Consider the following 27,424-nt stretch of genomic DNA (forward strand, 5'->3'; position numbering starts at 1 on the left):
CCTAATGGGGACTTGTGTCCATGCTCTGCTTATGTAACCCCTGTAGTTCTCACAGTGTACACTAGATGGCACTGTGCTATAGTATAAAGGTCTAGGTAACCATGCAGTCTGGGTCCATTACTTTAGCCCTTTCCCAGCAGGCAGGAAGGGAATGGGTAGTGGAACCTAGGTGCTTAGGCCCTAGTAAAGTGGATAGCTATACTCATTAATAGATCACTCTAGGTTATTTAGTTGAGCAGCACAAGGCTCTGATGAGGAGAGTCAGAGGGATTAAGATCCCGGGTACTAATTGCCCAGAAGTAAGGACAAGTGTACAGACGCCAGGGATCTAGTAGGTCTTTTAGGGGAAAGGCTGAAAGTTGGGGTACCTTCGGAATTGCTGCTTACCTACTGCTGTAACTGTTCCCTGGCCTGCAGGGATCAAGAGTTCTCTGGTGCTGTGAATATAATGCTATCCTTTGTACTATATGTTCTCTATATGCTCCTTTGTGGATTGACCTTGTAAATAAATAAGTTCCTTGGTTAAGCATAAAGGCACCCTGCCTCCACACCATTGCTAGGGCTTACTCCCTGAAGGAAAAGGTCTTATCCATGGCACAAATATATGAAAGTAAGCTTATAATAGAGACGTTGCCACTCAAGTTTTATTATAGCGCTACTTATATATACACATGGGACACTGCCAACACATGGGCAAGGGGCCACCATTAAAATGGAAATACTGCCATTACTTTTCAGATAAGTGTAGAGAAGGAACAGTGTGTTATTCAAGGAGACAGTATTATGTACAAGTAGAGTATTAATCGGTGCTAAAGAACGAGATTTGTAAAATGTGTTTCATTAGTAATTGAAAAGAATGATGTAGGCACTCAGATAAATGTGCAAGTGGCTAATCTTCTCCTGTTTTTTTTTTTTTTAGTACGTCAAGAAATGTGAACTCTTTTCTGGTTATTAAATGAACAGTTTGCCATGAATTTCCAAATTTACAGAAATGTGTATGAATTGAGATTTCGATGATCAATGCATTAATCTGTGTTTTCTACGAATTATGCCTATGCTTGCAAATCACATGGTGCGAATTCAAAGGACCCGTGGATTTGGCAGGTTCAGGCCAACTACTGCAAAATGTACATGTGCCGCGGTGTTGTTTGGGGCTGAACTTTACCCTATACCCACTGTATTAATAGGAGTTTTTTCAATAATGGCTCATGGTAATACTCTGATTAAACCCAATAGCTCATCGCAATACTTTGATAAAGAACTGTATAAAATATAACACAAAGAACTGTTCTACTGTTGAACCCAATGTTGTATATTGAGCCCAATATAGTGTAAAAAGACAGCTTTATGACTTATAATTGTGAATAACAAACCTTTGTATCATAGTATACAAGGCGGCTTTATAATCCATAATTCTGTATAATGAAGCGTTGTGCAAGAGAAATCATGGGAAGGAATCAACTCGATGACCTAATACTTGTTCATTATTCTCATATGTATTATGTCTTATGATTTCTGAAGCCCTTATCAGACTCTTCTTTATTATAGATAGGGGCACAATATGCTATTCAGCTACTAGCTTGCTAAAATAAGATCTCTGCTCGGATGTGCTTGTTGGGAGTCTGGCCAGATCCTGATGAGCGCATGGGAATAATATATATATTATATGAATAATATGAGCTATTGATTAAACTACTATATGAGCTCATTGTTTGCTAAGCCTATATAAACTGGGGGTCTACATTTGGTCAGTTGAGATCTCACTTGTGGGGTTGACGCGTGCCGCCACAGGACCTTCCGTGGACCGTTTGAGGGATTCAATCTGCTGACTGTTACGGGATCTCCCAGTCTTGGTTGTAGATTGTCTGCTTCGCTCTTTTACTCATTCGGTAATGTATATCTTCTTCATTCTATGTATGTAATAAACCTTTGCTTATACTAGCTGGTGTGTTTGAATTACTTCCGAGAGACTCCTAGAACCACAATTAAAACACCCACCCTGCCTGCGACCATACAGTGCCCCAATTCCTCCTCCAGTGGCGTCTTTTTACACTGTTCCACCCCTTCTGTGGCGTCAGATTGAAACAGGAATGGCTCTGGTGTATAAATAGAAAAGTGCACCAGGTTTGGGTCAAGTGTGGAAGGGTCGAGTTAGAGTAGGGCGTGAGTCGACTTTTTGTTGCATAACTAATGAAAAAGATGATAATTGTGTGAATGGGCCTCACCAGATGCAAAGAACATAGCAGGGCCCAATTGCACGTCAGAAGGAATGTTCAGTAAAGAGAAAATCAACCTTGTTTTTTACATGATCTCACTCTGAGAGTGAACAACCCAAAAACATTGAAAAAGAAGAAAGAGTCAGGAGTAGAAAACTAACAAAGTGCTTGTCCTCCTCCTCTGCCATGCCATTCTGCCAATCCCTGCACTGGCTTCCACTACTCTTCAGAATTAAATTCAAATAAATGACCGTGACATTCAAAACAATTCATAACTCTGCCTCACCCTACATCTCTCAAATCATTTCTATATACTCACCAAACCACTTACTACGCTCCTCTACTGACCTGCTACTCAACTCTTCTCTCATTACCTCCTCACACGCTCGCATTCAAGACTTTGCAAGGGCTGCACCCCTCCTCTGGAACTCTCTCCCACGGTCTGTCCGACTTTCTCCCAACCTTTCTGCTGTCAAGAAATCTCTTAAAACGCACTTATTTAGAGAAGCCTACCCTCACTCTGCTTAACTACCAAACGCAACACCACATACAGTACCACATTTCTCACCCACTTAATTCTGATCTTGCCCACTCCCCTTGTGTATTACTCCCTTCCCTTTAGATTGTAAGCTCTTTCTGCACAGGGCCTTCCTCACCTTTTGTACCGGTATTGATTGTGATGTATGTAACTCCATATGTTCTATGTATGTAATTCATGTGATTTAGTTGTATAAACACATTTACTTTACAGTGCTACGAAATATGTTGGCGCTTTATAAATACATGTTAATAATAATAATAATAATAATTGTCCACAACAACGCACAAACATTTCAAATATAGATTGGAGAATTGCAACTGATTTAATTAAGAGAAGATGAGGAAAGTGCACTCAGTAAAACCAGTCCAGGCCTTTAACTGCTCATTATTGATTTCCTAGTGAGTGATTTTATCGCTCTGTGAACTGAGAAACCCCAGGCAGTTCTGCTAGGTATTTTAAGACACAAAACCTTGGATAAATGACAGGGAACCTTGGAAGTTAAATGTGTTCTTATTGTACTCATTTCAGTGTTTTTCAGGTACCAGCTAAATGGCACCCAAGTACAATAAGCGCAGATAACAGAGTGAGCCACACGTATCTGGAAAGCAGCCGGCGTATTTATTCCTATGAAAGGCAAGGGGGGGATGAACAGACCCAGATGTTAGATATAATCGGAGCTTAGTGATGTCATTAGTTATAATCGGAGCATAGTGATGTCATTAGATATAATCGGAGCTTAGTGATGTAATTAGATATAATCGGAGCTTAGTGATGTCATCAGATTTAATCGGAGCTTAGTGATGTCATTAGATATAATCGGAGCTTAGTGATGTCCTTAGATATAATCGGAGCTTAGTGATGTCATTAGATATAATCGGAGCTTAGTGATGTCATTAGATATAATCGGAGCTTAGTGATGTAATTAGATATAATCGGAGCATAGTGATGTCATTAGATATAATCGGAGCTTAGTGATGTAATTAGATATAATCGGAGCATAGTGATGTCATTAGATATAATCGGAGCTTAGTGATGTCCTTAGATATAATCGGAGCTTAGTGATGTTATTAGATATAATCGGAGCTTAGTGATGTCATTAGATATAATCGGAGCTTAGTGATGTCATTAGATATAATCGGAGCTTAGTCATCATTTTTCTTTATTTAAAGTACCCCCTGTTGCAAAATATGAAGATCTTAGAAGTCACCTCGGAGTTCCATGGTCATGAAACACCTCGGTAACTTAAAATATCCTTATATTTTACAATAGGGGGTACTTTATTCACTAAATAAAAGGTCCTTAGGGATATCACCAGTTATAAGCAGCGCTTATTAATGTTATTTATTGTGTATTATCATAAACAGTGCCCTGTTGTAAAATATGAGGATATTACAAGTCAACTCTGAGCTCCATGACATTTACAAGAGCACTCAGCCTTGTTCTTTTATATGAAACTCCTCAGTAACGTATAATATCCTTATATTTTACAATAGGGGGTGCATTATTCACTATATGTTACAATAGGGAGTGCATTATTCCCTGTGTCGTTTACTGGATATTAACAGCTTTAGTGTAGGACATCCCAGCTGTATAAGTATTTATAAATAAGTATTTCCCTGCCCCCCATGCCCTCTCTGTCCTACAGTACCACCAGTCCTAATTGGAAGGAATTTTCCACCTTTACTATATAAATAAGGAATGGTTTAAGCCCTTTGGCACCAAACAGACTGTCAGCTGTAGCGGCAAGGACATGCTAATACCTTACACGTCGCTGCGTATTATTGGTCCCATCATTACTGGGGTTATAGTGTAATAACTATAATTTAATGATGTCAATTCATATGATAAACTATGTAAGTGGTTCATCTGCCATCATATTATTTGTTCATTTATTTTTATCATCCGTGGGTTTATGAAATGATTATGGGTCCCGTGGGCCCACAGGCTAATATTTTATTTTTAACTGACGCAGCAGTCTGTTCATTCTGTATCAGGTTTTCGATTTTCCAGCACTTTAATGTCTATTCACTTTATTAAAGGGATCCTGTCATCAGAAAACATGTTTTTATCAAAACGCATCAGTTAATAGTGCTACTCCAGCAGAATTCTGCACTGAAATCCATTTCTCAAAAGAGCAAACAGATTTTTTTATATTCAATTTTGAAATCTGACATGGGGCTAGACATTTTGTCAATTTCCCAGCTGCCCCTGGTCATGTGACTTGTGCCTGCACTTTAGGAGAGAAATGCTTTCTGGCAGGCTGCTGTTTTTCTTTCTCAATGTAACCGAATGTGTCTCAGTAGGACATGGGTTTTTACTATTGAGTGTTGTTCTTAGATCTACCAGGCAGCTGTTATCTTATGTTAGGGAGCTGTTATCTGGTTACCTTCCCATTGTTCTTTTGTTTGGCTGCTGGTGGGGAAAGGGAGGGGGGTGATACCACTCCAACTTGCAGTAAAGAGTGATTGAAGTTTATCAGAGCACAAGTCACATGACTTTGGGCAGCTGGGAAATTGACAATATGTCAATTTCCTGACTGTATGCAGTGAAATTCTCCCTTCATTTTCTGCTGTGGATAGGAATTGTCAGACAGTTCCTAACTGCTGAGCAGGGAAACAATCATACTTATGAACAGCAGGGGGAGCCCCCGCCTTACTTCCCAGCCATGCAGAACTCAAGCAGCTTTGTTTATGATGATCCCTAAGCAGCCCAGACCACACTGAGCATGTGCACAGTCTTAGTCTTGCAAAGATGTATAACAAAGTTACAAGATGGTGACCTCCTGTAGCCAACTTTGAAAGCATAAATTATTTGTTTGATTAGGCTTGTGGTGCAGTAAGTTCATGTTAATATTAAGTATACAAAATACAGCATTTCTAGCCTTATTCTATTTTAGACTTTACATGCCCTTTAATCTTTGCATATCTTCGTATCAAAACAGGCATAGGATTCTCCAAAGAAAAACATTATCCAGAAAGTTCTGAATGACAGGCAGGTCGTCTCCCGTACACTTAATTTCAAACAAATAGCTAAAAGTAGCTTGTACTTGATCCCAACTAAGACATAATTAATCTTTATTGAAGGCAACACAATTCTACTGGGTTTCATTTGTGTGTAAATGATTTTTAGTATGTATCCAAAAGGAATCCAAAAAAAGAAAGATCCCTGATCTGGAAAATCCTGGGTTCTGAACATTCTGTATAACAGGTCCTATACCTGTTATATAAATATATAAATAAATAAAGACATGATATTAATACATCCTCCTTTGAAGCAGAAGACTCCCTGTATATACATAGTCTGTACAACAGGGGGAGCTGCACTGCTCAGACAGATTATATTGCTAATTTTGCAGCCTCTAGAGCAGTGATCCCCAAGCAGTAGCTCGTGTACAACATGCTCTACAACCGCTTGGATGTTGCTCCCAGTGGCCTCAAAGCAGGAGCTTATTTTTGAATTCCTGGTTTGGAGGCAATTTTTGGTTGTATAAAACCAGATGTACTGCCAAACAGAGCCTCAATGTAGGTTGATAATCCACATAGGGGCTACCAAAATGCCAACCACAGCACTTATATGGCACCCCAACAACATTTTTCATGCTTGTGTTGCTCCCCAAGTCCTTTTACTTCTGAATGTTGCTCACGGGTTCAAAAGGTTGGGGATCCCGGCTCTAGAAACTTCCTTGGTATTAAAAAAAATAGAATTTGCTGCCTGAGGGAGAATCTGTATGGCAGAGCTAATGATTTGCAATAGTCAGTGGCATTACTAGAAGTTACTGGACCCCCTAAGCTTTGCAGTATAAGGCTTATATTATTTATTCTGGATCCCTTATAACTCCCAGGTCCCCTAGTAGTTGCAGGATCTGCTGTATTATTTCGACTCTGGTCAAACTCTCGCTCTCTTTCTGTTCTCTTTTTCTTATGTTCTTCTTACATTGTCTATGTTATTTCAGGCTGACTAACCAGTAAGCCTCAGGAATATTATTATTTCAGCACAAGCTAAAAACCAGTATTTCTACTGACACATTCCTATGCAATATTGCACTTTCCCAAGAGGTTAAGGTCATTGTAGAGTCAAGAGTAAAGGGGGAGTTGGAAGCAACCCATTATTCACTCTCCTAGAACCATATAATAGTGGGGGGTGTTGATTTATATTGCTATTCATCCTGCTTGTTTCCTTCACTGGGGCAGGAAAATGTCACTTATTACTTACGTATTTTACTATAAGAGGTTATATTTATTAACAATAGAGACAAAAATCACAGGTGATGTTGCCCATAGCAACCAATCAGATATTTGTTTTTTTAACTTGTAGGTGATTGTTCAAATCTAATTGCTGATTGGCTGCTATGGGTAGTGCATATGTAAATTAAGTAACTTGGGATTCATTTATCAGTACTGGGCACATTTGCACCCATGAATTTATATATATATATATATATATCTATAGATATGTATATATCTATAGATATATATATATATAGATATATATATATAGATATATATAGATATATATATATAGATATATATATATAGAGATATAGATATATATAGATATATATATATATATATATATAGACAGTCTAGGGTTGCCAATTGTTGGGTCTATACCATCAGATGATGTTGGGACAGGACCAGGAGGGGGTGGATCAATGATGCAAATGGGCGGGACTGTGATATAAAGGGGAGGGACTGTAATGTTGACAGCCAAAGTTGATCAAGAAATGATGAAGATAACGAGGTGATGGCGAGATGGACTGGGAGCGGGGAGGCAGATGAGCTAGGCATTACAAATTTACTGGCAAGTACATTGCCAGAAAATTTGCAGTCCTGACCCTGGCTAATATTTTACTGGTTAGGCTGTGAAATACCGCGCAGGTGACAACCGCAATGCACTTACCCCTCTCCAAACGTCCTTTTATTTAGTGCAGGATTTGGAACAGGTGCTCCTTATGCTTTCAGGGTGGCGCTCTCAGGTGTGGTTGGTGCCATATGAAGCTCTTACGATATCAACCCGCTATTGGTTAACATTTAAAGAGGCTGTTCACCTTTAAACAACTAGCTGTTTTCAGATAGATCACCAGAAATATTTTTCTATGTGTGACCGTTTAAAGTGTCATTTTTCACCTTCTAAAGCAGCTCTGGAAGAGGGGGGGTCGCCGACCCTGTAAACTGTTCTAAATTGAAACATTTAGTTGATACATTTCTTATCTTTGTCCCTGCTGAGCAGAATCTCTGGGTTACATTATAGGCAGCTGTTAGACTTGATACAATAGTTGCTAAAACTCCAGAGATGCTGCTGAGAAATGGATCAACTAAATGTTGCAAAATTGTAACAGTTCAGAATCTGAACCTGAATTACTGAGCTGCCAGACTCAAACACCAGAGACAGGAACATTCAACTTTATACTTAGATTTTGGAAAAACAGTAAAGAATAAATAATGGAAAGTAATTGAAAAAAAGTCTTTATTTCTGGGGAATCATTTAAAAACAACTGAACTAAAAAAAGTGTTTGGAAGGTGAACAAACCCTTTAAGATCACGCCACTATATGCAAGTGTCCACATAACTTAATCCATAGTTCCAAATGTGTTCAGAAATACCCATTCCATGTCCGGTGCCCACATGTGGAGGTAAGACGAATTCCCAGTTAAATTAGAGTCAAATTGGGCAATTCCACTACTAGTAATTTTTTTGAATGTCCAAAAGGTTGGATTAAACTAATATTGCCAGTTTAATGCCGTCTTGACGTTATTAAAGGGCATGTTAAGTGTAAAATAGAATAAGGCTAGAAATGCTGTATTTTGTATATTACATATAAACATGAACTTACTGCACCACAAGCCTAATCAAACAAATAATTTATGCTTTCAAAGTTGGCTACAGGGGGTCACCATCTTGTAACTTTGTTAAACATCTTTGCAAGACTAAGACTGTGCACATGCTCAGTGTGGTCTGGGCTGCTTAGGGATTATCATAAACAAAGCTGCTTGAGTTCTGCATGGCTGGGAAGTAAGGCGGGGGCTCCCCCTGCTGTTTATAAGTATGATTGTTTCCCTGCTCAGCAGTTAGGGACCGTCTGACAATTCCTATCCACAGCAGTAAATGAAGGGAGAATTTCACTGCATACAGTCAGGTTTCTTATAAAAACGGTACACATTTTTTAATTAAAGTATATTGGAGATAGGTTTCTTTTTCATTAAAGAAAGTAAAAATGGGATTTTATTTTTTTGCCTTTACATGCCCTTTAACGCCAGCCAAGAAAAACGTACACAAACTTCAAACTGGCATTACTCCAGAGAGGGATAATTTGGCATAAAATGTTAGTTTATGCCAGAAAATCATCAAACAAATGTTTTAATTCTTTAATTCTTAAAAAGCTGTAGTTGTCAGTTTCCATCCATTTCCTGCAAAAATTACATTAAAGGGCTTCATCTTAAAAATAACTTTTAGTATGATGCAGACAGTGATATTCAGGGACAATTTGCAGTTGGCCTTCTTTTTCATTTTTTGTGGGTTTTAAAAATGACCGCTTTTATTCAGCAGCTCCCCAGTTTTTAGCTGCTAGAGTCCAGTTTGCCCTAGCAACCATGTAGTAGTGCAAATGAAAGACTTAAAGATGAATAGGAGAGGGCCTGAATAAAAAGATTAGGAATAAAAAGTAAAATCGTAGCCTTACAGAGCGATAACTTTTTGGCTGGCAGGGTTATTGACCCCCATCTGCAACTGGAAAAAGACACATAATTGAAACTATTAAAAAAAAAAAATTATATAAATATATATATATACACACACACACACACACACACACACAAAAAAGACCAGCAACACCGGAATTTTCTTTAAAAAATTATTATTGTTTGTATAACCACGTAATGTTTTGGTCCCATCTTTAAAGTCTTGAGAAAGGTCCCAATGGGGACCGAAACTTTACGTCGGTTATACAGAAAATTCCCGTTGTTGCTGGTCTTTTTTGCATATGGATTTTTTAACGTGGGTTGACACTGGAGATGGAGTACTGTTTTTTCTAATGAATTATATATATATATATATATACACATATAAAATGAAGACCAACAGAAAAGTTGCTAAGAATAGGCCATGCTAAAATATACTGAAGATTTACTTTAAGATAAATCAACCCTTTAATAACGCCAAAAAATCTTCCCCCAAATTCAGCTTGGCATTAGTTGTGCTCCAGATTTGTGTGGAGAAAAGACAGACATTCCCCAAATTCACTACAGGGATGTTTTGAAACGACAAGTGAGATCCAATGTGCACAAAAACCGCCATATTCATGAAATGGATTAAGGATTCTGTGAATTTTTAAAGCTTTCAGCTGCAGGGGATCGCAGGAAAGCAGCGAACGCAGCATGTGTATATGCACCGGTCACTATGGGGTCATTTAAAGGGGAAGGAAACCTAGTCGGCGCAAACCCCCCCTCCACCCCCCTGGCCTACTCGTCCCTCTGGGCAAATGCCCCTAACTTGTTACTTACCCTTCTGCGCAGGTCCAGTCCAGGGAGTTCACAGACGACATCTTCTTCGGCGTTTTGGCGCACGCGCAGTAGGATCATTTCGCCGGTATGGATCTACTGCGCATGCGCCAAAAGTCACGCGCATGCGCAGTAGATCGTACCGGCGAAATGATCCTACTGCGCATGCGCCGTTCACAGCAGGAAGAAGATCGCGTGGAAGAAGATGTCGTCGGTGAACTCCCTGGACTGGACCTGCGCAGAAGGGTAAGTAACAAGTTAGGGGCATTTGCCCAGCGGGACGGGTAGGCCAGGGGGGAGGAGGGAGGGTGGGGGGTTTGCGCCGACTAGGTTTCCTTCCCCTTTAAATCAACATGCTGCCCTTACTCTAATTTCAGTTATCTTTTGTATAACCCCCCCCAATAGAGACTAGGGGGCCCATTTACTAAGGGTCAAAGTGAATTTTCGAATTCAAAAACTTCAAATTTCAAAGTAATTTTTGGGAACTTCAACCATCGAATAGGCCAAACTTCGAAAATACTTCACAAATTCGACCATTCGAAGTACTGTCTCTTTAAAAAAACTTTGACTTCAAAACTTAAACCTGCCAAATTGCTGTTTAGCCTATGGGGGACCTCCTAGAACCTCTCTGAGTCTTTGGCTAAGTTTTTAGAAGTCAAAGTTTTTTTAGTACGGTCCTTCGAATTGTTCGATTCGAAGGATTAAATCGTTCGAACGATTTTTACTTCACTCAAAAACGCCTGTTTTCGATCGAAAAAATACTTCGACTATCGAACTATCACATTCGACCCTTATTAAATGTGCCCCTAGATGTAAAAAGATGTTTAACCCCACGCTACCTATGGCAATCCCACACCCAGCAGCTGTGCGTGCAGAGATTTTTCTGCCGGGAGGCCCACTCCTTTAGATTTACGGCACTTTGCTTATTTTAAATTTTGTGTGTGTTCACAAACATTTTTTAAAAATTCCTTTCATAGAATTAGGAACAAAGCTCATGGTTTGCGGAAATTATATTTCCCCTTTCACCTCAAAGCTTGAAAGTACTCTAAATTATTTTTAAAGAACAAAACAATTGTCAGATGCAATTATCATAACACAGGTCTTTATGTGCCTAATAAGCATTGCAGTCCGTGGGGTAATGATTCCTCTTCCAAGCTATAATAAATCATTATTGTGCAATAAGTAACTCATGTGAAGAATATACATGTATTTACTGTTCAAAAGCCTAGCAGAAGGATTATTTGGTGTAGAAATTAAAATAAAAAAAATATAAGACTTGGAATAGAATGGAGTATCTTTCATATGGACATACATTTACCAATCCCTTTTCTGCACTAAAATGATTTGTTCCAGCTTGGAGGAGTTTGCATTGCAAAACAATTCAGTTCAGTTTGGTTACTGAGCTCGAAAAATTGATAGCATTGTTCTCACTGGAATATATACTCCAATATGTATCAATTCTGTATGATATAATAGTAGTTCATACACAGTTGAATTAGTGATGTGCTGGGTTGACAAAAAGTTGACCCACACCGACCGGCACTTCTATTTATAGACCTATGCCCAAACCACCCATCTCTGATGGGGTGGGGCAGGCATGCGCCTATAAAGAGTGTCTGGCGGATGCAGATGATATTTCTACATGGCATATAATTACTAGTAGGTGTAGTAGAGTAATACAAACCCAACAGTCATGACATCCATGCTGCTGTGTCATTGAATCATACATTGAGGCTTGCTCCAAATAATAGCAGTGTTAATAATATTAATAATAATAATAATAATAGTGTTCCAAATAATAGCAGTGTGGAGTTCAATTAGTGAGCTCATTCATTCTGTGAAAGAACAGGAGTCAATTCCGGCCCTTATTTAAGGAAGGAAGGAGCAAATGTTATAGTTATAGTGCATTTCTCTCTGAAAATCTGAGTCAAATGGCTCATTCCAGACAATGTTCAGAAGAACAGCGTGCTTTGATGAAAAAGTTGATTGGAGAAGGGAAACCATAAAGAAATGCAGAAAATCATAGACGAAGATGATCTTAAATGCTTTAAAATGGAGACCAAAACCTGAAAAAAACTGAAAATTACCCTTGGAATGGATAGAAGAATAGCCAAAATGGCAAAGACTCAGCCAATGATCAGCTCCAGGAAGATCAAAGAAGGTGTAAAGTTACCTGTGATACTGTTACAATTAGACGACGTCTATGTGAAGCCAAACTGCTGGCAAGAAGCCCCCGCAAAGTCCCATTGTTGGAAAAAAAAATGAAACACATGCTGAAGAGCTTACAATTTGCCAAAGAACACATTGACTGGCCTAAAGAGAAATGGTGCAAAGAGAAATGGTGCATCATTTTGTGGACTAATGAAAGCAAGAATGTTCTTTTTGGGTCTAGGGACCACAGACAGTTTGTCAGACGACCCCCAAACACTGAATTCAAGTCACAGTACAGAGTGAAGCCAGTGGCACAAGCATCATGATATGGGGATGTTTCTCATACTGTGGTGTTGGGACTATTTATCACATACCAGGGATCATGGATCAGTTTCAATACATCAAAATACTTGAAGAGGTCATGTTGCCTTATGCTGAAGAGGGAAATGCCCTTGAAATGGGGGTTCACAAGACAATGTCCCCAAACACACCAGTAAACCAGCAACATCTTGGTTCCAGACCAACAAGATGGATGTTATGGAGTGACCAGCCCAATCCCTGGACCTTAATCCAATGGAAAACGTGTGGGATGACATTAAAAATGTTGTTTGAGGCAAAACCAAGAAATGCAGAAGAATTCTGGAATTTAACAGAAGTTGGTGGACTCCATGTAACACAGATGTGCAGCAGTTCTCAGAAACACTGATTATACAACTCAATATTAGTTCAGTGATTGAAAGCTAAATCTTGAAACATTTTTCCGTTTATACAGTGAATGAGTTTGTAAAGAAGAATGCAGACACTGCTATTTTTTGAAACAGCCTAATATTCCATTTTCTTCACTTTCTGTAAAGGAATAACACAAATTTGATACATTTTTCTTCATGTTTTGATTTGGAATAGAATGTGCAGTGTTGCATTTACGCGTTTCTTCTGAACACAAATGTATGTATATTTTTATTTATATAGTGCTACTTATATAAGCAGCACTGTACTTAAGTAATTAATCATTATTATTTATATCATTATTATTATTATTATTATTTGAGTTCACTTTTAATAATATGATGTAGTTATACTTTAAGACAATTTGCAGTTGGTCTATATTTTTTATAATGTGTGGGTTTTTAAAAAAAAGTATGTCAGTAAAAAAAGACAAAACATAAAAAAAATTTAAATAAAAAATTGAATAATGAAAAGACCACTTAACTAGGCTAGTTAGGGGTGTTATGCTTATGGGGTGCTTTTGGGATCTAATGGTAGGTGGGGGTAATGTATTTGGAAAACTTCTCCTAACATAAAATGCAGACAATAAATACTTTCTAATACTGGATTACCAAAGAATGAAGAAACGTAAGAATAAGTGCAATTAGTGAAATATATTAGCATATTCCAAAATGAATATTTTCTATTAACAATGAAAACTCCCATACAAAGTGTTTTCATCTTTATCATGTATAAAAAATATATAAACTAGTCATAATACTGTTCAGGTGCTGTCCATAAATCGTTTAGGTTTCCATTTACAAATAAATTAGAGCTCAATATCCTTTGTGACTACGCAACAGTTACCCTCACACTCGGTCGTTGGGGCTCACAGCCAGTCAAATGTCCTTCCAACAAGTTCAAAGAACTTTTTATTGGGCTCATAAAAATAGTCCCGCAATTTGCCCAGTAGGAAAGTGCTTATTTGGGGGTGGGCTCTGCCTTTGGACTCATGTAAACACCGATCTCTGCCACCGTCTCTCAAACAGTAGAAACCCTTTGTCTTATTAAAGTAAAAGTTTGAGGCATTAATCTGAGGCGAGAGGTTTAGGAACCGTTCCACCTTCTGCATTTCAGGAAAAGGATCCCTGATCAGGAGGTCCCCATCAACGATATGGATATTCTCGAGAGGGAAATATTTTAGCCAGTGTTCCATGTAATGCTCATACAAGCTCCTGTTTATGGCTTTGTAGTCCGTGTTAAGCTCATTGTTCTTGAGAAGAAGCTCCTCCGCTGGTGGATAGGACTTATTCTTCTGTTTATGGTTATAGAAGACTTGTGTGTAGTCAGATAATACTCTTTCAATAGGATCCCTTAAAATGAGCAGGAGTTTAATAGTACTGTTCATTCTATGGATTCTTTCTGGAACTTCCAGAGATGTAAAGTAGGCTGGTGTTTTCTCCACGGTAAGCTGATGAGGGTAGGAGAAGGGCATTTGGCCAAGATACCACTTCACACCGTGCTGGTATTGTTTTTCCCAATCAAAGAAATGAATTTCATTTTCAGCTGCAGCAATATCAGAATGGAGACTTAGCATTTCAAGCAAAGCTCTTGTCCCCCCCTTCCGAACTCCAATAATGATAGTGTGGGGTAAATACTGGCTGGTACCATTCAGATGGACAACATAGCGTAAGGTTCCTTCAACCGTTGCCTTCTTACTCTGCTCTTCATTTGATAGATGGGAGGAGGTGTAGTTCTTTGTATTTGAGGTTGGCATGGAAGGCACCAGTCGTGGTTCTATGAAGAGTAAACAAATTCCTAAAAGGAATGAAGCCATAGTAAACGTTCTGAATTTGGAATCAGTCAAAATGGTGACGCTCCATATGATCTTCTGCCTCCTTATGGGTTTAATATTTGCAAATATGTTTCACTAAAAGGAAAAAGGAGAAACATTAATACATAAATAAGCGTCAAGAGATTTAAGTTATATTAAACAAACCTTGCCAACCAATTAGAAGTTTGCGTTCATTATTTTAACTGCACTACTGACAACACCTACATCCAATTGGATAAAAACAAACACTTGGGTTATAGTTACCAAGATGACACTGGAGCAAAATATCCTATGGCAAATGCAACTGACCCAGAATTATCAATAGGCCGAGCCAAGAATTCCTTTAGAGCATTTAGTCATTTCCCCCCAGAACTTCTATCTGAAACATGCAATTTAGTGTCTAGTAGGCATGAGTGAAACTGCTCGCCAAGTTTTGCCACAAAAATTACGCCCATAGATTCTAATGGGTGAAATAAAAATTGGTGTGCATCAAAAATTTGTCTTGCAATCTGTCGCACCTCAGAAAATTCTCAAATTTTTGCCAAAGGTAAATGGGTCAGATTCGCTCAACGACAATGTCTAGAAACATGGGCAATGATTGTACCGGTCCAATAACCCACAACATCCCATCAGCAGCTTGCTCTCATTATCTCAACAAAACCAGTTAAGGTCAGGGCACAGGCAGATTAGTCGCCTCACGAGGAAACTTCAGACGACTTCGGAAAACTAAAATCGCACTGAGTGCCATTCTGCCAGCGATTTACATTTTAGCTGGCGGGAAGGCAGGGGAGGCAGTTCGGGGAGATTAGTCGCCCCAAATAAGAGATTTGTCACTGGGCAACTAATCTCCCCAAATCTGCCTGTGTGCCCTGACCCTTAAAGTTACATGGCAAGCACTGGTTTGCGGAGGTTACCAAACAAGCAGATCTTTGCTTAATTTAACCACATACATGGTAGGCCAAATTGGGCTGCTCCCAGGCTAAAGATTGGATGATACTCTGAAAACCAGTCAGGAAATAACCAATTCAGCTTGCAGATACAGTCCTTGTTTGTCTGGATTTTCTAATCTGCCAGATAGATGTTAGCCAGATATCGGCCAGGCCCCATACATGTGTTAAAAGGCTTCTGACTTTGTCTGGCACTTCTATCAGTCTGAGTAAGGCCAGCTTTACTAAAGAAACCAATTACCTCTGCTGTAGAGCTGTACAGCCTCACAGAATGGAACAAACTAAATGCTGAGGGACGTTAGGACTGGTGCCAGCACAATGCTGCCCTTCAATTGCATACTACAAATTCTGAATTTGAATTGACCTACCCACGTGCAATTTCTTGCTTAAATGTGCAAGGCTATTTCAGCTAGTGGAGGGCGGGTTTAAATATAATCTTTGGCTGCTTGCCGAGCACAAACGGCTACTGTTCATTGAATCCTCCTTTTGCTTGCAGCACCGAGCTAATTCTACATTTAATAGCTTTTTCTTGATCCCCGAAACGGGGCAGTTGCCAATTAAATTGGGATTTTGAAAAATCTGCATAGGTAATTATGCCAATATTCACTCACTTAAAAAATAGATTTCCCCTTAAAAAATATGTAAGAATGGATTATGTGGCAGCTTTTTGGATTAGCAAAATCAACATTCATCCTATCTTGTAAAACTTTCTCCTCTCCCATAATGTGTTCCCCCCCAGCCCATCACCCCAGAGCGTTCTATTCAATGATAGAAGCTTCTGAACAGAAGAATACTAAATGGGCTGAATGTAGAAATAATAGAACAACCAATGCCCCATAGTTCCCAAGTGCTCAAATCTGTGCATGGCTATTGCCCTTAGACTGGCTCAGCACATAGACCTGCTCCATCATATCGTCCATACAGCAGCCTTACGTAACTAAAATGCAACACAGATTCTCAGACTGGAGTAAATGAGTGATGTCCTAGGGGCACATAACCCCTGTACACCCCCAGCAGCTGGCAAACCCTCCAGCACAATTGCTCCTTGCAGGAGACTAGAAGGATACACAATACAGCTAGTCACTGTATAATCAAAAGCATACTGTAGGGCTCTGCTGGGGTTCGATGTCTTAACCACTGGGCCAGGTGAGCAGCCTGCAGGTTTGCTCACTATATATTACCTGGCCTTTGCAGCCCACGCCCAGCAGCAGCCTGATTGGCTTGCAGTCAGCCAATCAGGGCTGATTCTGCCCTATTTAAGGCCAGCCCTCAAAACACGCATGGCATTGACTTCCCAAACTAGCAGTGTGGCATGTCCTTAGCTAAGGGTTCCTGCTCTAGACTCCTTTCCCTGCCTTGTCTGAACTCTTCCCTGTCTTGTCCTGCCTGGCTCTGAACCATGTTTGGATCTGCCTTACCTTTCCAGTTCTGCTCAGTTTCCTAGCTTTAAACTTGCCTTGACCTGCCCAGTTTCCTTGCTATTCTGAATCTTGCTCTGCTCCTCACTCCAAACCTGACCTTGCCTTAACCATATTCTGCCTTGACCTTGCCTTTCTGGTTCCTGCTTCCTGTTCTGTTTTGACTTGTGCCCTGTCTATATCTTTCCTCGTCTCGCTCTGCATTTTCCTCCCTCTTCTGCTATCCCATCCTTTCCTCCTTCTGCTATCCAGTCCTCTCGCTTTCCTGCCCTTCTGCTCCAGTCTCCTTCTGCACTCTATCCCCGGTTTGATCTGATTTATGCCTGCACCGTCCTGTCCCATCCAGTCTGTTCATGTCCTGACCTTCACCCTTTCTAGTCCAGATCTTCGCCCTCTCCGTCCTGTTCCACTCTGCACTTGTTCAAGGCTCATCGCCCTCGTCTGCCTGTTCTTGCCCTTTTCCGGTCTGTGACCCATGGGCTCAGCCAGCTCTTGCCTGAAAGACTTGCTTTCCTCCTGCTCCTCCACAGCCCCCTTACGTTATCCCTTACACATACGGTATAGAAGATACCCATAATAGTTTGCAAAATCCATTTACTCTGCACAGTTAAACTGGTTCTTTAACGAGTCCCTTAAGATTCTTTGGTCCAATCTTCTACTAGTATGGGGAAGGGCAGTAAAGATATAAAAATAATCCACCTAGAATTCATTTTATTTATGCAACATAAAGAGAGACCTGTCACTCCCATCCACCTCTAAATAATAACACGTCAGTGTATCAGCCATAGATTTCCCTGGCATGGGGGTTAGCAGCACAAACACAAATCAAGTTCCAGTAGACGTTACCTAGAGTTTCCAGATCGTGATAAATCCAACCAGTGTACTGCCTTCCACAAAGGTGACCTTGTTAGCAGAAGCCGGAGCTACGTCTTACAAATAAGAAGCCTGGTTTCTCATTGAGAGAGAATGTGCCGCCAACTCTTCTGGCAACAATTAAATAGTGAATAAACAAAATTACGAGATACAGTTTGCCAATGGCATATGTTTACGGGGGTTAAAAGGAAAAACAGGAAGGGGCGTAGCACAGAATGTGCCTTCCAACTATTGCTGAAACAAAAACTACCCAATTATTATGCAGAATTAAAATTGACAGATACCCAAAGAAGTGAGAGATTATGCAGATTAGGGTTGCCCAACCTTGAATGGCACCTCCTACAATCTCCAATGGTGAGAGTTTTGTAGTGCCATCGTTTAGAATTAGGGATATTTGCAAGCAGATATACACGGTGGTCCTCGGAGGGCCTAAAAAGTCCGATTACTACTAGAAGCCTGTGAGAGGTCATAAGGGAACGTGTGAAATTCAATAACTTTCCAATATACATAAATTAAGAATGATGAATGGTTTTAGAGTTATTTGTAAATGTAGCTGTATCTATTTGTCCTTTCTAACAGAAATGAAGCCATATATAAAATATAGGAGCCAGAATAGGGTTGCCCGGTATTTGGAAGGGCTGCCTAGGTAAAACCTTCATGTATGGATTTCCAAATTAGGAAATACAGACAGGACATTGAAAATAATGCCATGGCAATAAGCCAATCGCCACATTATTAGCCCCGCCTAGATGTCACTAGCCCCGCCCAACTTCATATGCCCCGCCCCCTGAGCTTTTTGCAGCCCCAAAAAAGGTGGCAACTCTAAGCCAGAATGAAACAGTATATAAAATACAGGAGCCAGAATGAAACAAAGTTATTACTATGACCATTTCATGCATTTACATAATTAGGGGCACACATAAGCTTTAGATATACTCAGTTCTATCAATGACACCATGACATAATGAAGGACTAAGGAGAGGGCAATACAAATGCATGTTACTCAGCAGATGACAGGTCCATTCTTCCCAGCCTCACAGAATTTAGTCTGACAGTGGACAGACAACTATGCTACCATTCAGCTCCCAGCCCTTTTGTCACAGTTTCCTTTGTCTTGAGTCTCCCTTTTTGCACCAAGGAAATCAATTCTGACTAAATGTTGGCTTCGCTATATTAGATTATGTCAAACTGGTGGAAAGGCACAAAAATAAGAAGCGGACTGGATTTAAATAACAGGCTAAAGCTGTGGGCGAATGTTTTAAATATCTGTATAAACTGACTGTGACAGCGGGATGCCATAAATGCATAGAAGGCCATAGTCAAGAAAAGGGCTTTAGATACAATAGCCTATGTATATCATCTGAATATTGTTGGAGACACCATCAAAAAAAATTAGAAATAAGAGCTACTCCAAGGGGCAACAGGTATTCAAAGAGCTACTTTTGCATTCAAGGCTGTAAATTTTTTTGCAGCTCATCTGAAGTCATTGTACATAAAGTATTCCCATATAAAACCTCATTAAAAGGCTCCAATCCTTCTGTTTAAAGGAACATTATTTTCCTCAGCAGTAGCCATGTTGTATTTAGACAATCACGCCATAAAAATAGTCATTTAACTTCCTATTATTATTGTAGTTTTCCCCCAATTTTTTTTGTTCCTGCAGCTTTCAGGGCTGGAGAATAAAATTTCAACCGAATTCTATGGAATAATTGCCCCAGTAAGCAGGATGCATTTGAAAGTTAGAACAGAAGACAATTGGCAGAGGGCCTAAAAAACAAATAAAAACTTAGTTAATTCTTTACAGTCAAACACTGGGGCTCATTTATCAACACTGGGCAAATTTGCCCATGGGCAGTTACCTATAGCAACCTATCAGTGTTTAGCTTTTTGAAGCCAGCTGCAAGTAAAACAATGAATGCAGCAATTTGATTGGTTGCCATGGGTTACTGCCCATGGGCAAATGGGTTCATAAATGACCCCCATTGAGTTTAAAGTCATCTATTGAAACAATCTGCTCTAAACTATAATTTTTCTAGAGAAAAAGAAAAGAATGCCAAGAAGGCCGATTTAGGTAATGTCCGAAGACCTTGCAAGATCACCATTTTCCATGTATTTTTTCTATTTTTCCCATTTTTTTTTTTAATGCATACTCCACCTAGTGGCATAACATGGATTCTACAGCAAAATAAATCATGGGTGGGATTAAAAATGCACAAAAGTAAGTACTATTTTATGCCATCAAAATGGCACGTATAGGCGCCAAACGCAGGAAAAATGCAGCATGTTGCGTCTCAACCTGCGTTTGGCGCCTACACGCGCCTGTGTGAGTACAGCCCCATTGAAAAAAGCTAAATGTGTCTATTCCTGCACTCCCCTGCGGCTGAACGCAGAAAAACGGAACTCAGGGGAGCGCAGCTTCAACCGCTCGTCAGTAAGAGCCCTAAGAGTATTTTACATTTCACAGAGAACAATACGCATGTTAATGCAAATCCACTTCTATATTTATAGCCTTGGCATAAAAGACATTGCCGTTCAGCCAGTGGAACAGATGCGCATCTTGTAAACAAAATCTACTTGTAAAGGTTTCTAAATGTTGGATTGATCACCGTCAATAACGCTTTAATTAACACCTCTCGTCATAAGCCGGCATTTGGGAGGAAGCACATATGGGGATGGCACCTTGTCGAAGAATTGGGAGTTTAATGAGCCATTTGTAGTACAGGTATGGGATCCGTTATCCTGAAACCCATTATCCAGAAAGCTCCAAATTAGGGAACGACATCTTCTATAGACTCCATTTTTCCAAATGATCCAAAATTATTTCCTTTTTCACTGTAATAATAAAACAGTAGCTTGTACTTGGATCAAAAGTAAGATGTAATTAATCTTTATTGGAAGCAAAACGTACCTAATGGATTTATTTAATGTTTAAATTATTTTTTAGTAGACTTAGGGAGTTATTTATTAAGGCATGTTTTTTTTTTTTTTTGCTGCGTCGCTTTTGACGCAATTTATTATGCCCTGAATCTGTCCCAAATCTGAAAATACTCCTTCTAAAACCTGTTGAATTAAGGTAAAAGTCAATGGCAGATGTCCCCTTAACCATTTGAAGATTTTTAAGGAAATGTTCAAAGTTTTCGGGTTTGACGCTGGTTTTTTCAGGTGTCAAACTTTAAAAATTCTGTTTTTTTGTGCAACAATCTGAAAAAGTTTTTTCCCCAATCCGATTTTTTCAAGTTTTTTATTGATAAATGAGGGCAAATCGTGGATTCTAGTTTGGTTGGACTTTTTTTTTTTATTTAAAGGGTAAGGAAACCTAGTCGGCGCAAACCCCCCACCCCCACTCCCGTTTGTTGCCCACCCTCCCTCCTCCCCCCTGGCAGGAAGAAGATCGCGTGGAAGAAGATCGGTGAACTCCCTGGACTGGACCTGCGCAGAAGGGTAAGTAACAAGTTAGGGGCATTTGCCCAGCGGGACGGGTAGGCCAGGGGGGAGGAGGGAGGGTGGGCAACAAACGGGAGGGGGGGTGGGGGGTTTGCGCCGACTAGGTTTCCTTCCCCTTTAAAGGGGAACTCCAAGAAACCATAATGAGCTTTTTGAAAAGTAAACACAATTTCAAGCAATATACATCAATTAAAAAAAAAAATGCAGACTTTTCATGATTTTTAATGGTTTCTGACAGTTGCCTAAGCCTAGCCCCCTTTTCTTCTGATGAGCTTTCCCTGCACATGTGATTTCAATAAGGAAAGGAACATCATAGAGCAATGCATTGTGGGTTATGTAGTTCCTGCATGTTGTCTTTAAGCTGTGGAGAAGTTGTTTTTGTTTTTTAAAGAGGATGTCATTGCGCATTGGCGCGAAATTCAAAGGTATTTAAAGTGGACCTGTCACCCAGACACAAACATCTGTATAATAAAAGTCCTTTTCAAACTAAACATGAAATCCAATTTCTATTTTTTATTAAAGCATTCATAGCTGTTGTAAGCTCATTTATAAATCTCAGCTGTCAATCAAATATTGTCTGCCCCTCCTCTATGCCAGTGGCATAGAGGCAGGGCAGACAATTACTTTCACTTTCCATTCAGCACTTCCCAGATGTCACTGCTCTCCCCACATTCCCCCGTTCTCTTAACCATTTAATTGTGTAACCAGGGCATCAGGATGGACATCATGTCCCCTATTCTGGTGCACAAACAAGATTCTGAGATGATACAAGGCTTGTCTTAATAACAGTGTCCACAAAATGGCTCCTGCCTGCTTGTTATAGTTATGAATTCCCAGACTGAAGGAAACAAGATTCAAATAATTTATATAGTGTAATTAAAGTTCATTTTGCTTGACTAATAGATAAAATAGGATTTTGAATAATTTTTTTGGGTGACGGGTCCCCTTTAAAGGGATTCAATTTAGGAAGTTGCCAGTTGTAAGGTTCTACTTGTTAGTTTCCTGGGTGTTTATTCTTCTTGAATCCTGCTTGATCTTCAGGTTATTGGCCCTTGCCTGCAAACTGACTATTCTGAACGCTCTAATCTGATCCTTGCCTGCCTGCTAATTATTCTACGCTCTCCAATCTTGATCCTAGCCCTTCTGACCATTCCTTGAAATCTGCCTGCCCCGACCCGGTCTGTCTGACTATTCTTCAACTCTGCTTGTGCTGGCCTGGCCTGCCCGACCATGCTTTACCATCTGGCCTGTCTTTCGAGCTGTGTTGTCTTCCATCCTATCTCCTTGGTAAAACGATTCCAGAACCCTTTGCTCGGCTCCTCTCTTATTAACAGTGTTGGACTGGCCCATAGGGATACCAGGAAAAGTCCCGGTGGGCCCAGGTTGTCAGTGGGCCCTCATGCTGGTAAACTATTGGTCTATTTCATGGCCATTCCCTATTTCTATGAGAACAAAGAGGCTAAATAGATGGATTAATAGATTAAAGTATGTAAAGAAAAGAGACTAGGAGAATAGAGGTTGAGTGAGGAGAGGAAGAAAATAGTACTGAGGGTGGGCCCCTGGTCTAAGGTTTTTTGGTGGGCCCCTGGTGTCCCAGTCCGACACTGCTTATTAAGAACTATCGGCATCCAATTAATGGAGGGCTCCTCCCGAAATGAACGGCGGCTGTTAAAGGCAGAAGCAAGAGCCGAGACCAGGGAGACTAGCATTGGTTCTGGATTTAGGGTGCCGAACTTGACACTTACATGCAGATCAACCAATGCCTACTTCACACCTAGAGGAGACATCAGCAGATGCGTATAAGAGAAAAGGGGTGCTAATTGGTTTATTGCAGTTATGTGTAGAAATGAATAATGCATACAAATACAGTCCTGGGGAGGGTAAAAAAAAAATAAAGTCAAATACAAATGTTCAATACTCCAAGGAATGCCGTCATCAGCATAATGTACCTACCATAAAACACTCTGCTTACAAACTGGGTTTACAACGAAAAATTCCTTAGAAATTACATTTAACCTTTCTCACTGCAGCCAGGCAGTGCATTACATGAATACAACGTAATGCTTAACAGAGCAAAAAAAATGTTTTTTTTAAACATTCAAGGAAACTGAATAAGGATAAGCCTTGCATATTCCAACCAAGAAATAAAGGAGAGCTGCACGACTGCCCCTAGGGCTTCAGGAGTCATCACTTACAAAGAATGATACAAGTAAAGGGGAGTCAACTGCAACAATTAGAAATCAATGAAAGTCTTTGGTTACAATGATACGGTCAATGATGGAGAGCAAAGGTCTTTGCAAGTTGGTAGAGTTAAAGAGGTCCCTGGGGGGTAAGTACTAATCCTGATAAGGTATTGAATGTTTTCCATGTGTGCCTGATCCTGCAACCCCAAGAAAACCAACAGAACATTTGGATTCCCAGCTACAACGGAGTTAACTTGGAATACGTATCCTGTGCATGTAGATCAGGCTTTCAGCTCAGTAACAGGGGGTCAGAGACCCTGATTTGACTGTATGATGCTTGATTGTCCATTAACCCTAGGGTCTTGACACTTAATGAGACCTACTGAATCTGTAGAAGCGTTTTCAACCGCTAATATCTCAGGAACGGCTAAAAGTAAAAATTAAAGGGGAATGTTAGCGAAAATATAAGCTTCCGCCTCATACTGAAGTAAGAAACTTTCTAAATACAATAAATTAAAAATTCTGCATCATTTCTGAAATAATCAAGTTTATCTTCACTATTCCTCTCTCAGCAGCTGTTTCTTTTCATTCTGTCTTCATGCAGCAGTTGGGTGTCAGATAGTTATTGACAGTTAGATCCAATATATCTTATAAGGAGGCTCCTTTCCTAGCAGATGTATTAGAGCTCACTCAAATAACTGATTCCATTACAAACAAAATCTAACAAAATAACTGCCTTTTGCACAAATCCTACATATAGAGAGACATGATGTCTGGTGATTTTAACAGAGTGAGTTCTAATACATCTTCTAGGCAAAAGGAGCCCCTATATAAGTTATATTGGATCATTCATCTGACACCCAATTGCTGAATGAAGAGAGAACTAAGAGAAACCGATGCTGAGAGAGGGATAGTGAATATAAATGTGATTATTTCAGAAACAGTACAGAATATTTAATTGATTGTATTTAGAAAGTTTCTTATTTCAGTATGAGGAAGCTTATATTACATTTTCATTTTAGCGATAGTTCCCCTTAAAATTGCAAAAGTCCTCAGTAGAGCGTAACAAGAAACGAAACTCTTTCTCGTTTGGTTTACATCCCCTCTAAACTACAACTGCCAGAATCTTTTATGGTCAAGGCAAGTATCCCTTGGACAAGCAGTGCAATCAGCATCAAGTAACCTGCCAGGCAATGCCCATCCCTGCCCCCTGGGGTGTATAAAAAGGATTAGCAACCTTGCTGCCCATTGCAGTCTCCTTGCAGGTAGGAGGCTACTTGCACATCTGAATTTTATTTTAAAGTAGAAGGAAAGCTCCAAGACAGTTAATTGCCAACAGATTAGCCACAATAGTGCAAGCTAGAATGCTATATTTATTCTACAGAATGCTTTACCATACCTGAGTATGGTCTCTGTTTGTTTAGGATAGAAGCTGCCATATTAGCTTGGTGTAACATCACTTCCTGCCTGAGTCTCTCCCTGCTCACTAACAGCTCTGAGCTCAGATTACAGCAGGGATGGGAGGGTAAGAGGAACAAACTGAGCATGCTAAAGCCCAAGCCCTGGAGGTTTAAGCTGAAAACATGAAATCTGATACAGAAGCCCATGAGTACACAATAGAAGGAAAGAAATGTGGTGTTTCTTTTGACAGAGGACTCAAAGCAGCATTACTTTGAAGGTTTACTGGTGTATTTATGTAGACCTTTCTGATAAAGCTTACTTAAAGGGATACTGTCATGGGGAAAAAATTTTTTTCAAAATGAATCAGTTAATAGTGCTGCTCCAGCAGAATTCTGCACTGAAATCCATTTCTCAAAAGAGCAAACAGATTTTTTTATATTCAATTTTGAAATCTGACATGGGGCTAGACATATTGTCAATTTCCCAGCTGCCCCAAGTCATGTGACTTGTGCTCTGATAAACTTCAATCACTCTTTACTGCAAATTGGAGTGATATCACCCCCTCCCTTTTCCCCCCAGCAGCCAAACAAAAGAACAATGGGAAGGTAACCAGATAGCAGCTCCCTAACACAAGATAACAGCTGCCTGGTAGATCTAAGAACAACACTCAATAGTAAAAACCCATGTCCCACTGAGACACATTCAGTTACATTCAGAAGGAAAAACAGCAACCTGCCAGAAAGCATTTCTCTCCTAAAGTGCAGGCACAAGTCACATGACCAGGGGCAGCTGGGAAATTGACAATATGTGTAGCCCAATGTCAGATTTCAAAATTGAATATAAAAAAAATCTGTTTGCTCTTTTGAGAAATGGATTTCAGTGCAGAATTCTGCTGGAGCAGCACTATTAAATTTGTTTTTTTCCCCATGACAGTATCCCTTTAATGTTAGCCTTGCTTTTTCATTTAAAGGGGATGGGAGCCAATAACTTTATGTTTGGTATATAAACACACACACACTGGGGACAGCTAAGCCCTAAGCCCTGCCCTTCTGCACCACTGCCACAGGAAGTTAAATAATAAGTTAGTGCCGCTGGGCAAGAGATGTAGGGCAGTGGGACAGATCACTTACCCATGGAACATGACTGACGGCTCCTTTGCCCGTGATCTACTGTACAAACATTGGATAAGAGAGTCAAGGATCTACTTACTGGCACCTGGGGAATTAGTATCACCCTGAGCCTCGCTCCAGATCACTCACACCCAGTTGAAGCCAATGTTCTACTCACCGGCACAGGTCGGACCTCGATGACATCACAGGTGCCCCACGGTGAAATAATCCGAATCAGATCCAGTACAAGTCCGGTTACAAGAACGCTCGGGCAGCGCGGAGGAACAGCAAACACAGGAGGCGACTCACTACAACCCCATTCACACTCCAATACCCGGTTACTCTCCTATTTGAATGGCACTTGCACTGCGTCACCCGCCCACTTTCCTTTTCAGACAGTCCCGAACGCCTTGCTTCTGCTGGGTCCTAATGCTCTCCTCAACTCTAGTCCACATTGTGGCGCTCTCCAGTTGTCGCAGTAGCAGCCTTAGGTGCTAGGTGGTTTAGTTCACCTGCAGAGACACAGAGTCTGGACTCCTCCCAGTTCATACACCTGTATAAAAGCAGTTTATGCCTTTATATACCTCTTTCTGGATTTGGGGTTCTCAGATGTTCCAGAACTGGACCTGGCCAGCAGGTTGTCCCTATATTATATGTACAGTGGGGGTCCCCAACCTTCTTTTTACCCATGAGACACATTTAAATGTAAAAGAGCAACATGAGCATACAAAGTCCCTGGGGGAGCCAATATGGGCTGTGATTGGCTATTGGTAGCCCCTATATGGACTGGCAGCCTACAGGAGATTGTTTTGCAGTACACATTTTTTATGCAATCAAAACTACCTCCAAGCCAGGAATTCAAACATAAGCACCTGCTTTAAGACCAATGGGTGCAACATCTAAGGCAGGGGTCCCCAACCGTTTTAACCAGCGAGCCACATTCAAATGTAAAGTTGGAGAGCAACACAAGGCATGAAAAAGTTTCCTGGTGGTGCCAATACAGGCTGTAGTTGACTGAAGCTAGTCCCTATGAGGACTGGCAGACTATACGAGACTCTATTTGGCAGTGCATCTGGTTTTTATGCAACTAAAACTTCCTTCCAAGCC

General features: G+C 40.2%; 1 protein-coding gene across 1 annotated transcript; it reads right to left on the reverse strand.

Moving 5' to 3' along the window:
- Window positions 1-13,763: 13,763 nt before the first annotated feature.
- Window positions 13,764-26,571, reverse strand: hs3st1.S (heparan sulfate-glucosamine 3-sulfotransferase 1 S homeolog). The gene is given in 2 exon segments (NM_001090223.1): window positions 13,764-15,038; window positions 26,496-26,571. A coding segment is annotated over 1 exon segment (948 nt). The 5' UTR covers window positions 14,946-15,038; window positions 26,496-26,571; the 3' UTR covers window positions 13,764-13,997.
- Window positions 26,572-27,424: the final 853 nt, after the last annotated feature.

The sequence above is a fragment of the Xenopus laevis genome, chromosome 1S (genome assembly GCF_017654675.1).
Source record: "Xenopus laevis strain J_2021 chromosome 1S, Xenopus_laevis_v10.1, whole genome shotgun sequence".
In the NCBI taxonomy this organism is placed as follows: Eukaryota; Metazoa; Chordata; class Amphibia; order Anura; family Pipidae; genus Xenopus; species Xenopus laevis.